Source organism: Micropterus dolomieu, linkage group LG03, assembly GCF_021292245.1.
Source record: "Micropterus dolomieu isolate WLL.071019.BEF.003 ecotype Adirondacks linkage group LG03, ASM2129224v1, whole genome shotgun sequence".
NCBI lineage: Eukaryota > Metazoa > Chordata > Actinopteri > Centrarchiformes > Centrarchidae > Micropterus > Micropterus dolomieu.
The window spans coordinates 25,099,313-25,113,523 of NC_060152.1; the positions used below are offsets into that span (position 1 = coordinate 25,099,313).

Sequence of the window (14,211 nt, forward strand, 5' to 3'; positions counted from 1 at the left end):
CTGTCCAGAACTCAGCTGCCAGGCTTTTAACCAGAACAAAGAAATATGACCACATTACTCCTATTTTAGTTTCATTACACTGGCTCCCAGTATGTTTTGAATTGACTTTAAAATTCTATTGATCACTTTTAAAGCTCTTCATGGCCTCTCGCCGTGTTATATTTCTGACCTTTTAGTCCCATACGCACCAGCACGTACCTTGAGATCCTCGGGCAGAGGTCTGTTGTCTGTTCAAGAGTCTCGACTGAAAACTAAAGGGGAGCGTTTGCTGTCAGGGCCCCGAGGCTCTGGAACAGCCTGCCCGAGGAAATCAGGTCAGCTGAGTCAGTGAACTCTTTTAAGTCCCTTCTTAAAACATACTTTTATAGGAGAGCCTTTCCCGAGCTTATTGACTTTATTTTATCCCTTTTATTATTGTCTTTCGGGTATTATTGTCTTTACACTTGTTAAAGCAATTTGGAACTTGTTTTTGAAAAGTGCTCTACAAATAAAGATTATTATTATTATTATTATTGGCTGCACCTTGGTCTACGGGGCAGTCCCGTAAGTGTAACGAATGTTACGATATGGTAACCCTAGTTCTAGAAGCACAGGCGGAGCTCTCTACTGGACTCTATGGGTACTACCTCCTCCAATCACACACACGCACTTGCCCACTGAAATTTTTATTGTGCAGGTAGCCAACAAGTAGGACGGCGCTACCGTTACGTGTGTGACGTATAAATAGCAGTGTCCCTACTGCCTCAGCATCCAACCGCCTCTTCAGCAGACGGTGTCGGAGTGGAGCTGTGCTTATAGAACTAGGGTTACCATATCGTAACCTCCGTTCTATCTCACACAGGCTCCGCCCTCTACAGGACTCTCTGGGTACAGTGGGTGGAGCCCGATGACTTGAAGCCAAAGTTCAACCCCAGGGGTGGGCTGTCATGTGGCTTATTTGAGAACCACAGCGGGCAGTGGGTGTTGTGCCGGTTGGCAAAGCGAAACGAAGCAAGCTCAGATCTGCTGAACCACATTGGTATGCAGTCTCCACCCGCTTGGTTGGGGGCAGCCCTCGACATGAGGTCAGCCACCGCCGTTCTTCAATCCTGGGACGTGTAGGGCTTTCAGAGACAGCAGGTGTTCTGATGCCCATGTCCATAAGTTCCCCGCCAGCGCCAACAGAGCTGTGTATTGGACTCTGCCCTGTCTGTTGATGTACACGCTGGAGGAAACGCACCACCACACTAGAACCTAGAATGTGTGGTGTGTGATCGGGGAGCCACACAACACTCACTACACTCCCCTGGCAGGTCCCTCCCCATCCAGTCAGAGACTCATCTATGAAGCCTGACACGGATGAAGACACCCTGCCGAGCAGCACCCGCGCTGCCAGACAGTTAGTTGCACTAGAGTTGAAGGTGTGGGGGTGGGGGGCTGGGGGTTCACCATGCATCACTTCTGCCTCTTTAGGTCTAGATGCAGGCTGGCAAACCAACAACTGTAGCCGTCACATGTGCAGCAAGCCCTGAGGGACCACCTTATGGATTGCTGCCCTGAGGCCCAACAGCAGCATCACTGACAGCGCTGTCACAGCTGTCCCATGCTGCAGCCTGTGGACCACCAGGTGACGCGCCTGTCCCATCATATACGTTCTTGGGGTGGTGCCGTTGAGCACAATCCCCAGATACTCCGCTCGCTGCAGCGGCTGGGGGGAGCTCTCTTCCTAATTGATTGCAACCCCAGGCTGTTGAGGTGCAAAATCAACTGGGCTGTGTGGAGATCACCCAAGGCTTCAATCTCTATGACCATGAGGTCGTCAAAGTGGAAAAGAACCCTCATGCCCTTCTCGCACAATGATTGCAGTGCGGTGTGATGCAACTGCTGAGCGTATGGGCGCTAGTGAGCAGGAAGCCTAGTTACTTTTCAATTTTGTCTGGAGAAATAAATCCCATTATTTAAAAAAGAAGGTTTTATGTAACACATATTGCAAAAGGGGTCTAAATGTATTAGATTTTTGTACCTCCAACACTATATTCAAGGTCAAGTGGATTAAAAATTACATCCAAGGAAAGGATAAACTATGGTACTTTATTCCAGAATTTATTTTTGAAAAAGTAGGTGGTGTTGAATTCCTCCTGCAATGCAATTTTCACATTGCATTTACTCATTTGGCAGATGCTTTTACCCAAAGCAACTTACATTTGAGGAACAACATACAATCATTAACAGAGCATAAAATACAGCACAAGATCTACAACTGACAATACATGTTAATAAAAGCAGCAATAAATGCTAGTAAGTGCTAATGGCACATATCACATCAATGGGATAAATACCTAGCAATTATCATAAACAAGTATTATTGTCCTGGTTAATTACTTACAAACATAACATTTCGCCCCATAAATGTTTAATTTGGAATAATAAAGATATCAGGTTTAAAAATAAAACTCTATTTCTTGATAGCTGGGTTAAGTTAGAGTTGCTAAATGAAAATGGACTCTTGTTCTCTTATACAGAATTCCTAAGGAAATACAGAATTCCAGTTACATCTAATGAATTCGCTATTGTTTTCGATGCAATGTCTTCTGGTCTTCTGAGATTAATACAAGGAAGTGGCATGTTTAACTTGCATCCACAACTTAAAGGTACCCTTATGTTAAACGGTGTATGCTTCACAGACAAAAAAGGTTCCAATAATTTTCTAAGGAGACTCTACCAGGAGCCCACAACTCCTCCTGCCAAGCTTTTCTGAAATTCTAGAATAGAAAATATTGAATGGAAGCCAGTTTGGAATATCAATAAGCAATACTGTGTCACCAACAAAGTCTCATTTAAAATTATTCATTTGATTTATCCTGTGAACCAGGTGATCTCAAGGTTCATAAAAGATGCTGTAGAGAAGTCTGTGTTTTGCAGTGGTGAAGCTGAAACCATTTGTCATTTATTGTATGATTGTGTTTGTACCAAATTATTTTGGTTAGATTTGGAATATCTCTTTAAGACATTGACTGGTTCAACTATTATTTTGCGGAAAAGAGACAATTTTTTTTATGACAAGAGTGATATTGATTGTAAAGGAAGATCTATTTTGAACCTCTTAATTTTGTATGGAAGGTTTTATATTCACAAGTGCAAATGGTCGAAGAAGAAACCGCAATTACCACTTTTTAAGATAGAAATTAAACATTACATTAATAATTTATTTGGATTAAAGAATGAAAAAGCAGTCAAAACAGTTAAAATATGTAAAGATTTAAATATTTTTCTATAATGCCGTTGTTGTTTGTCAAATGACACCCCTTTGTTCTTTAGTTATAGTTATGTCATGTTATATTTTGTTATTTTATATACTCTTTTTTCTTGCTTATAAAATGTCTGTTAAGAGATGAAATAAAGTGAAGCAGCGGCAGGGTAGACACCAAAGGAGGTGGGTAACTTTGCCAGTTGCGCAATGTAGTAACAACGGGCCCCAGTGCATGCTATCATGATGGGCCCTTGGGCTCCACAGTTACAAAGCACACACGCACACACACACGCACACACACACACACACACACACACACACACACACACACACACACACACACACACTGCGCTCATGTCTAGATGGAAATCCTCTATTGGCAAATTTGTGTGCCTTGTTTCCTCGTTGTGCACGATTTAACGACTGATAATATTAGATGCAGAAAATTACTAACCTACTTAAACCTACCACTATGTTGAACACCAACACTATGACAAGGGCCCATTATGAAGACCTTGATAATGAGCTTCCATTTGATTGGTCATATTTACAGTATCTCACAAAAGTGAGTACACCCCTCACATTATTGTAAATATTTGATTACATCTTTTCATGTGACAACACTGAAGAAATGACACTTTGCTACAATGTAAAGTAATGAGTGTAAAACTTGTGTAACAGTGTAAATTTGCTGTCCCTCCAAAATAACACATCACACAGCCTTTAATGTCTAAACCGCTGGCAACAAAAGTGAGTACACCCATAAGTGAAATCCTCTGCCGGGCGACCTACACTCAAAAACTGTACCTGAAAGCAACTTATATAGATTAATGCAGAAGAATGAAGTTGCTGCAGCTGCATTACTGACATGCTGCTTTCACTGTGCAGTCTGTGTCGTGTTATTGTATTCGACTACTTTCTACGGACTCAGTGAAACGATGCATTGTGTGTCTTTATCTGCAGTGGAACAGTGTTGAGATAGTGTGTAAAGAAGACTCCACATCTTTGCTCTCTCTCAGCCTCGGGCGTTCCACGAATTGAGCAGGGAACCTTATTGTACACAACTTGTGAAATTGAGTTGTCATTTGATGCACAAATATGGAGTGCGAGTGCTTTTAGTCAGTGCCTATCAATTTTTGCTCACTTGTAATTTGTAATATGATATTAGCTTGTAACCGTTAAACAGATAAAGCAATATTTTAGTGGTTACAGGGAATGTACTGGTGCATCACCAAATATGACACAAAAGCACTAATATAAATCTGAAGTACTGCAGGGCTGACAAGGGAGGGTGGAAACAGGTGAGCAGGTAAGCGTTCAGCCCTGCCGCATTAATGTTTGAGTCACACAACAGCTCAACTGTGAGAGTTACCTGACACATTTCTTCATATGTGATGTACATTATTCTGTCTCCCAGCTCTGTGTGTCTCCAGCTCTTCACATGGTCGGTCCATTTTCCAAACAGCACTGCACACAGACATGGGACCACAGTATAAATGCAATCAGCCACTGCTCTACTACTATAGCAAAAATGAGAAACAAAGATGACTTTAGCAACATTCAAAATCTGCTCACGTGCTAATACACCAAAATACTGAACCATTCTACTGCTGAAACTTATACATTTCTCAGAGCAAAGTCTTTATGTGGGATGAGACCTCTGACCTCTGCCCTCCAGGAATTTGTCCATGAACTCATCAAAGGTTCCTGGATCCTCGAGGAATCCGGCCATCTGGTGGAAGTAGTATGAAGACACTATGATGTCCTTAGGGTTCCTCATAACATAGATCACCTATGGCAGAGACATGAGAGACAAATTCAATGACATAAAAATAAAATAATCAATAAACTCCTGGATGATAATCCAGGACATATGGACCAAGACGTTAAAGGTGAATCTGCCTGTGTTTTCTCATGTAAAATAATTCAGTATCTCATGGCTGCTGATGACACACAGAAGAGAGGTTCACACGGGAGTATTACACAGAGCCTCCACCCGTTTACCTTGGCTTTGGATGTGTGGAAGGAGGGTGGCATGAGGTGGTAAGGAAAATGTGAGACCAGTGCCCGTGGAGATTTCAACTGATCAACAACCTCTGCTAATCTTTTCTCCTCCAGCCAGGGGGCCCTGTCCCAGTTAGGAACAGTATGGATCAGAGTCAGATCCCCCCCATTCAGCACCAGTGGGAGAATCTCCTGCATCCAGATTGTACCTTAAAAAAAGAATAGAACAGCAGATAACTAACAAGAGGGAGAACAAGAAGATTAAAGGAAAAGTTTAACTCTGAGGCAACATAGTTTTCAACCTGCTATTTGCTACATGGTCCTGAATAGGAATAATGAGGTATGGAAAGTAAATCAATGAATGAACAAAAGAGCTCATTACATTTCAACCAGACATCATGCTCATGAGTGACACACACTGTGTCCTAGTGTCACCCTAATTAGGTTACTCCCCCTGGAAAAAATTCTCAGCATGCAACTTGTTCAGTTTTTCTGAAATGATTGTTATATGTGGATGTTTCCACCAAAAACCACAGTTCACCAGTGACTTTTGCGTGAAAGCAAGACTTCTTGTAAATCACATGGCAGAGCTTAATTTAATTTAGTAGTGTAATGACTCATTCACTCTCCCTATTGTTCACACATGTTGGACAGGACTGAATTAGTTGATGCATTGTCTCTTGTGCTGAGGCAGCTGAGATGCTGTGGACACGTAACAGTCCTGCGTCAATTTTCAATTCAATTCAATATGCTTTATTGGCATGAGTGTAACAAAGATGATGTTACCAAAAGTAATAGTTTGATTAAAAAGAAAACATTAATATTCATAAAATCAAGTAAATAGCAGAAAACAATTAACTCTTGCTCTGTGTGTGTGTGTGTTTGTGAAAGATTGTGGAAGTGTGTCTTAAAATTGTTGTTAGTGGTGCGTGTGTGTGTGTGTGTGTGTGTGTGTGTGTGTGTGTGTGTGTGTGTGTGTGTGTGTGTGTAAGTGTGTGCATACGCGTACGTGTGTGTGTCAGTATCTGGACAGTGGAGGGTCTGGGTGGTTGTATATTTTGTGTATTTTATAAAACATTAAGAATCACAAAGGCAGGAAAGCAGGAAGTCAGTGCTCTTTTTAAGACTTCTATGTAGTGAAGCACACTGAATAATATTTTTGTGAAAAACAGCAACTATTATTAAATCGTGTACTCTGTCACAGCCTCCCTACCATGACACCTGCTATTGTGACGTCAGAGGCCTGTACTAACAAGGGAGTTTAACCTATTCAGGTTTAACTCAGGGTTATCAAGGAAAGTCAGGCTTGACAAACTCTGACTCCCTAGATTGGTCTTAAAGGGTACTACAACAGTGAAGATGTTTGGTTAGTTCAGTGTGGAACTGGAGTTTGTGCGTGTTCAGCGTTATCACTTCTCCCCTGGCTTCATAATTTTTGGACACTAAAAATAGTAAATTTAAATAGGTGTAAAGATTTAAGATAATTCAATTGACCTTTAATGAATGAAGATCGACTCCCTAAATCACAGAGGCTGCAGGGCTACCTGCATGAATGTAATGCTACATCAAACATTTCAGCTGTAACCCAGTGGAAAATACACGTGGCAGCAAGTCAGCAAATCTAAAAATATTCTAACAAAAGTGTGTGTATTAATAGTTTGATCGATAACACTAAGTACAGATGTGTTGTGTAGCCCACACTTTTAATAGTCTTAGTATTTATTTAAATAGGGTAACATTCAGTTAACCACTACGGAGATGCATCATAAATTGCCATGACAGTATACATCGAGTAAAACCTATTCAGCTTACTATGTTACACCCGAAGTCACAAAGTTACTCCTGAAGTTACCTGTCAGTTGGCTTGTTTCCCACTGCTAACTGGATTTTCCTGTCTCCAGGAACTCACTACCAGACCACACGCCCTGAACCAAAGATCTCCCAGTTCTTTCCTCCTGCCACAGGATTCACTGGATCAGCTCCAAAAAACAGCAGTCGCACTCTGCTAGCACCCACCTGGGATCTGGCTTCACTCACCTGCCATCAGCCCTGACTCACAGTATTTGTTTACCAATAAATAATCCTTATTCTTTATTTCTGTCTCCGGTCTGCTTTTGGGTACTGGTCTGAAGTGTGACATATCCTGAGTTAAGGTGTAGTTTCAGTGTGCTTAGATTTTATTTAAAAAGTTTGATCTGCCTTTTTCACAACAGATATTTTGTCATAGTGAAAAAAGCACAGTTGTTCACATGTAATTAAAATGCTTTTGTGTTCACGCAAGCCTGGTTCCTTTCAGTTTGGTTGTAGCACCCTCAGAAAAACAAATCTGGTCAGACTGGCTGGGAGTTTTAAACTATTCACATGAACTATGTACCCATCTTGTTCCTTACATAGGAACAGATGACTATCTCTAGGAAAGGTATTTTGCAGGCTAACCTACAGCTGTCATATTTCGAGGGATTTGCATGTCTGCAGTTTTCATGGCAATGCAGACGTCAATTTGGTAATAAGTTATAGGCTGTATACACACACACACACACACACACACACACACACAGCCCGATCAGCCATAACATATTACCATCTGCCATAATTTGCAGGTCCCCATTTTGCTGCCAAAACAGCCCTGATCCGTTGAGGCATGGACTCCACTAGAGCTCTGAAGGTGTGCTGTGGTACAGTCTCCTCCAAAAGTATTGGAACGGTGAGGCAAATTCCTTTGTTTTTGTTGTTCACTGAAGACATTTGGGTTTAAGATCAAAAGATGAGTATGAGACAAGAGTTCAGAATTTCAGCTTTTATTTCCTGGTATTAACATCTAGATGTGAAATAAAAGATGTATGTGGATGTGACAACTTAGGACATATCACCGTTTGTATTAGACCACAGCATTCTTAGGTGAGCAAAAGTAATGGAACAAATAATCCTTAAGTAAATAACATTTAATATTTGGTGGCATAACCCTTGCTTGCAATAACTGCCTCAAGCCATCGACATCACCAAACTGTTGCATTCATCATTTGTCATGCTATTCCAGGCTTTTACCGTAGCTTCTTTCAGTTCTTGTTTGTTTCGGGGTGTTTCTCCCTTCAGTCTCCTCTAAGGAGGTGGAATGCATGCTCTATTGGGTTAAGGTCAGGTGATTGACTTGGCCAGTCTAAAACCTAAAAACTTTTTTCCCCTGATGAAGTCCTTTCTTTTGTTGGCAGTGTGCTTTGGGCATGAGTTGTTTAACACATCTAGATGTGAATACCAGGAAACGAGGGCTGAAATTCTGAACTCTTGTTTCATACTCATGTCTTCAGTGAATAACAAAAATATAGGAATTTGCCTTACTGTTCCATACGAGTAATGAGTAAAATGAGTAAAAATACTTTTGGAGGGGACTGTATCTGGCACCAAGACATCCTGTAAGTTGCGAGGTGGGACCTTTTGGATGTTTAGAACATTAATTAACATTAGATGCTGACTTATCCTATCCTAAATCTGAAGTTAAGCTGCCGTTAAGCTATTTATCTCATACCCTTTTTCCATGGTAAATGATACCACCTAAAAGTCTGCCCGCAAACAGCTGTGCTCTCAGTTACTGCGCGCACTGCATTCTAATGTGTTTCTCCAAGTCTGGACACTGATCAGGGAACAGTTTGGGGAAAGTTGAAATGAGGGTTGCGAGAGTGTAATCAGCTGCGACCACAATGTCCTAAAGCCTTCATCTAAGTTGATCGTGTTATCAATGCTTTTTATACTTTTTTATTGATAGGCTATAGCCTACATATAATTACGGAGGTCCAGACCTCGGTGACCTCATAGTTAGTTACGGCCATGGTTAGGTGGTACATGTCAAAGTAACATCCACATGAATGGCAGGACCCAAGGTTTGCCAGCAGAACATTGCCCAAAGCATCACACTGCCTCCGCCGGCTTGCCTTCTTCCCATAGTTCATCCTGGTGCCATGTGTTCCCCAGATAAGCAACGCACAAGCACCCAGCCATCCACGTGATGATGATTTATTCCTTAAAACTTACTAGCTGCTATTCAAAAGCTACTAGTACTTATTTATTAGTCACTAGTAACTATTTTTAGTTACTAGCACTGGTAACTAAAACATAGTTGCTAGTGACAAATGGAATAGTTACTAGTAACTAAAAATTAAGTAATCAATTGTTACTAGTAATTGCACATTGCCATTGATATCTATGGGGCTCTGCAGTTCAGATATCATCTTTTAATTAGTTGCTAGTAACTAATTGAATAGTAACTAGTAACCATTTCCATTTTGCTAGTCAATATTATTTAGCTACTAGTGCTTACTAGTAGTAACTATTCCATTAGTTACTAGTAAGAATTAAAATTGTACAATCAAAAAGCCATTTTACTAGTCATCAAGAATGAAAATGTTACGAGTATCTTCTGGAATAGTTACTAGTGACTAATGAATATAGTATCTAAATAACAGATACTAGTAAAATTTAAATAGTTTCTTATATCTTTTGGAATAGTTACTAGTAGCCTAACTAATGAATAGATGATATCTAAACTGTAGAGCCCCATAGATTTCAATGGGTAAAATGGTTCACCGTTTTCCTTCCTCGGACCACTTTTGATAGGTAGCCCTAACCACTGCAGACCGGCAACACCCCACGAGAGCTGCAGTTATGGAGACACTCTGACTCAGTCATTTGCCATCATGATTTGGCCCTTGTCAAAGTTACTGCCTAATATACTGTATACTACCCACTGACAGTGGTGATAATGTTATGGCTGATCAGTGTACTATACACGTACAGTAGTCTATAGTTGATATGAGTCAAAGATGTAAAAGGTTTTCAAAGTAGCAAAAAATAAAACAGCAATAACATTTCCCAGAACAGTCTTTAATATGTTCATTGTAGTTTCACTCATGCCCTTAAATTAGTTAAATTCGAGAATAAAGCTAATAATTCATTTTTATTGTGATTGATATGAATGTTACTTGGTAAAATGTCATTCAGTAGAATACAACACTAAGTGCACTTAAAAAAAAACTTTTATGTCCATTTTTCATAATCACAAGGTTATATGTCAATACTTAGAATGGCAGAAATATTGCTACCCAAAAAAAAGCCACATATTTAATGCATCATGGGTACAACTCAAATTCTGTAGGTTTTTTACAAATATCTTGTACCTAAAAAAATTTAATAGTATATTTCACGTCATCCTTTGAGATTTATTATCATCTCTCTGAGTCAAAAAAACAAAGTTATTGTATTTAATAAATATACTAGTGTTATACTGTGTATATTAATATTTTGTTACCCTGACAGATTTCATGCACATATTTAACAGGCAGTTCCTTGGCCACCTATATAAAGTAATAATAATAATCTGTGCTGTACTGAAGGACATGCATTTTTGTTACAAACATTAGTAGAGGGTCAAATAGTGAAATCATCATAGATTTACTGACTTCTGCCTGGAGATAGAGGGTCTTAAATGGGTCTTCTTTTTGATGTCACACACTTTGATGTCACATTATTACCAGTATGTGATTTGCTTTAAAATTGCTTTTCATCTTTGTTATACTGAAATTATTATATTAATCATTTTTTAAAATATTTTTAGCAACTCTTATGTTTCCTATTATGCAATGGGTGTTCATTTATCTTTTTAGGATGAACTACCTTTCCTTTAATTTAATAGTTTGAAATATTTCTAGGTTAAAGGAAGGGTAAGAGTTGATATTAATCTGTTATTATGTTAAATTAATGGCCTTTGGACACCAAATTTCTTTTTTGACCCATATCTCTCTTTCTCTACTAAAAATAGCTAACGTTATCTTGGATGTTGTTGCCTGTGATACTCTCCTTGTGAAAACTTTTCAGGAAAGATGAACACAACATTTCATCAACTGTGCTAGAGCAAAGTGGCATAACAAGGGCAGACTGGACACCAGGACAGATAAGCAGGACCCAAAATGAAAAAAAAAAACGTTGTCAGATCACATCACTTTTTATCGTGACTTTTCGGTGAACCAAAAACAACGTGTCTTTCACAGAAAAACACTGACCTGACTTCGGGTAAGTGACAGCCACGACGTCCTCGTTTTTAAACGTGAATTCCTGCGCAAACTTCAAGCTCTCTAAGTCGTGAGTCTCTTTGGGTAGCTTTAGTCCATGATGCAGCAGATACATCTCTTTAGAAGACATTATGTTGCGATGGTTAAAGCAAAGTGTTTGTAAATCACTGACAAAGGTGGCAGTACTGGTGCTGCATTAAAACATGTAGGAAACATGTAGGACAAACAGAAACCGAGGCGTGAAAGACTAAAACAAGACCAAACAAGATACAGAAACTTTATGAGCCCAAATCTTATGCTTCCTTAATCATCTCACGTATTATTGTTTGTATTATTGATTTGCGTGATTCTCGCGAGGTTTCCAACGATTTGCTTTTATATGCTAACAATTCATCCATCCATCCATCGTCAACCGCTTATCCTGCATACATGGTCGCGGGGGCTAACACAATTACTTCATGTAATTTGCTACTGAAACTTTGCCGCGTCTATTCAGTGAATAGCATAGACTGTATAAAAAGGTAAATAGAAGTAGGCTACAGCGTCCGTTTCGTTATTATATTCGCAACAAAATCAACTCACAAACAAGACGAATGGGTCTATATAAAACTAACTTTTCGACAGTGACCTGAAGGTAGCACAATACTACTTCCTGTTCAGAGCCGACGGGATGGAAACTACAGTATATATATGTAGGCTGTTATAACTTGTGCTAGATCTTTTAAACTTGAACTGAATCGCATTGAAAACACACACTGCCTATTTTTTTTTTCCAGAGAAATACAAGCATAAAACCCATGGGCTACGTTAACCTGTTGTATCCCTATTGTCTTTCCTTTTCTGGCCATCTTCAACAGCATCTTGGTGTTTCAGGTTAACTGTCTCAGAGCAGGTAGTTTATGCCATAGATATCCATAATAAAGGCCTTTATTATGGATATCTATGGTTTATGCTAGTTTATGACAGGAGACTAGACTAGTTACTATGGCAACCGGTGTTGTGTCGAATTCATGCATCTCTCATTTATGCTGAGGAAAGAGGTGGATGCAAATCTCAACGCTTGTTCTGCCGAATTATGCATCCACCTAAGGTCCTTTTCAGACACTTTGTTGTGCTCATTGATCAAACGCGGAATTCACCACATCTTTTAGCTGAATCTTAATGAATGCTAGCCTATTTCTACTTAGTGAAATCAAATATTAGAAGCAAAAAAATATATACTTAGAATCATTTATCACCATTGATGAACCCCACATAAAAGCACTAAATAGGCTACTGCTCTCATAAATGCATGTGCAGAAAAACAGTAGCAGTTGTGTGCAGCCTTGTGCTGTATAATGACCATAGACTGTATGACAAATAAACTTCCTTGTACCTTGTGATGCAACCTCTCCATCTAGTATCTGTTTATTTATTTAGTGTGTTAATCTTTACACAGTGAGAATTTTGCATGGAGAAGCCAGATAAAAGCTCCTAAATTAGCACATTCTGCTGAAAGACTGTCTCTTATTATTTAACAAGGGGAAAAAAAGAAAACTGTGTGGATCCCCATTGCCTAATTTTTGTCTGTCCACATGCTGAAGTTAATCCATGTAAAATGCAGTAGTGGAACAGACAAATGGAAGCTACTTGCTTTCAAAAAGTAAATGTAGGAAATCTTCAGTGTAATAAGGTGAAAAAATACCGTGTACCCACAAAAGTAGATAAAAAGTGCTATCCCCTGGGGATTACGACAGCTGAAAAGAGACAATTAACAGATATGAGTATGAAAACACTGTACCTGACTTGGGGTAAGTCACAGCGAACACGTCAGTGTCTTCCACAGAGAAATTTTGGGCAAACTCCAAGCTCTCCGTGCTGTGTGCCAAAAGCGGCAGGAGAAGGCCGTGGTACTTAATGTAGTCGTGGGAGGACATGATGATTGAGGTCTGCTCAGGAGTTTAACTCTGCAGGCAGCCTGTAACCTACACGTTGCTCCTTCCTCTCTCTCTCTCGTTCTCTGGGATAGGCAGAGACTTTCTCCTGTTGACTACAGCCCCTTTACTCTGTATTTGACATCAGGACTGAACCACCTCGTTGGACATTTTTTCTGAATGATACCTCTGTGCTGCAAATCAGCAGCTGTTTTCTATTTAAGTGGTTGGAACCTTCGGAGGACCTCAGGACTCGGATTAAAGTGTTGGTTTGCACAAATCCACTCTTGCTGATTCAGAGCTACTATTCTTTGTTAAGAAAAGGACTGCGTTGGGCCCTACTTAGAACAAAACTCGTTTGTTAGAAGACAGGTTATTGCAATGCTGCAGACAGTAGGAGTGTACCTGGCTCTATTTGGAAGGATTGGTTCATATGGGTGAACCATCAAGGCTAGTGTTTACTCAATCAAAGGGATTAGGTTCTTACCACACTAATGCTCTTGAACTTCTCTCCAATTAGGACATTCTTTGGGAACTGCACCCTCGAAACTCCCCATTGTGTGACTCTGGGTATCCAGAATGTGATTGACGAGGTGCTAAGAATCTTATCCATATCTCTATCTTGACACAAAAAAGTTGAAGTGATCCCATGTTGCATTCCTTGACTGGATATTTTTGTGGTCAAAATATCTAGCAAGCCCATAATTAATCATGTAAAGTGTGTATTACCCTCAATGAGTGGCCTATTGGTAGCACCCTGATCTTAGAGTCACTACACATGATTGAAATTAGTTACTTTCAGAAATAACATGTTTTTTACTATCCCTCTGTTGAGAATTTCATTTCTCTTATTCTGATCATTGTAACAAGTCTTTCTTATAGGCATTTAGTGTGATGCGCAACAACAAACAACAAATATTTATTTCTCTTCATCACTGCAAACAAAGGAAATTAGTTTTGGCCAGATTCAGGTACACTTTTTACTCTGTTCACCTTGTATTTTATC

General features: G+C 39.7%; 1 protein-coding gene and 1 long non-coding RNA gene across 4 annotated transcripts in view; one reads left to right on the forward strand and one right to left on the reverse strand.

Annotated features, from left to right (window-relative positions):
• The window catches only part of sult2st3 (sulfotransferase family 2, cytosolic sulfotransferase 3), a 23,354-nt gene extending 10,086 nt beyond the window's left edge, over positions 1 to 13,268 (reverse strand). Inside the window, exons 1-5 of one of the 3 annotated variants that reach the window (XM_046043998.1) lie at positions 12,105 to 12,246; positions 11,284 to 11,409; positions 5,234 to 5,442; positions 4,895 to 5,021; positions 4,602 to 4,696 (exon numbers count right to left, since the gene is read on the reverse strand). In XM_046043998.1, coding sequence (XP_045899954.1) covers positions 4,602 to 4,696; positions 4,895 to 5,021; positions 5,234 to 5,442; positions 11,284 to 11,407 — 555 coding nt within the window. In that variant the 5' untranslated portion in view covers positions 11,408 to 11,409; positions 12,105 to 12,246. Of the gene's footprint in view, positions 1 to 4,601; positions 4,697 to 4,894; positions 5,022 to 5,233; positions 5,443 to 11,283; positions 12,026 to 12,104; positions 12,247 to 13,072 lie in introns of those variants that run through there. The other 2 variants (XM_046043997.1, XM_046043996.1) reach the window with 2 other exon arrangements.
• The window catches only part of LOC123967778, an 8,150-nt gene continuing 5,140 nt past the window's right edge, over positions 11,202 to 14,211 (forward strand). Inside the window, exon 1 of the long non-coding RNA XR_006824339.1 lies at positions 11,202 to 11,293. This is a non-coding gene — a long non-coding RNA (uncharacterized LOC123967778). The remainder of the gene's footprint in view (positions 11,294 to 14,211) is intronic.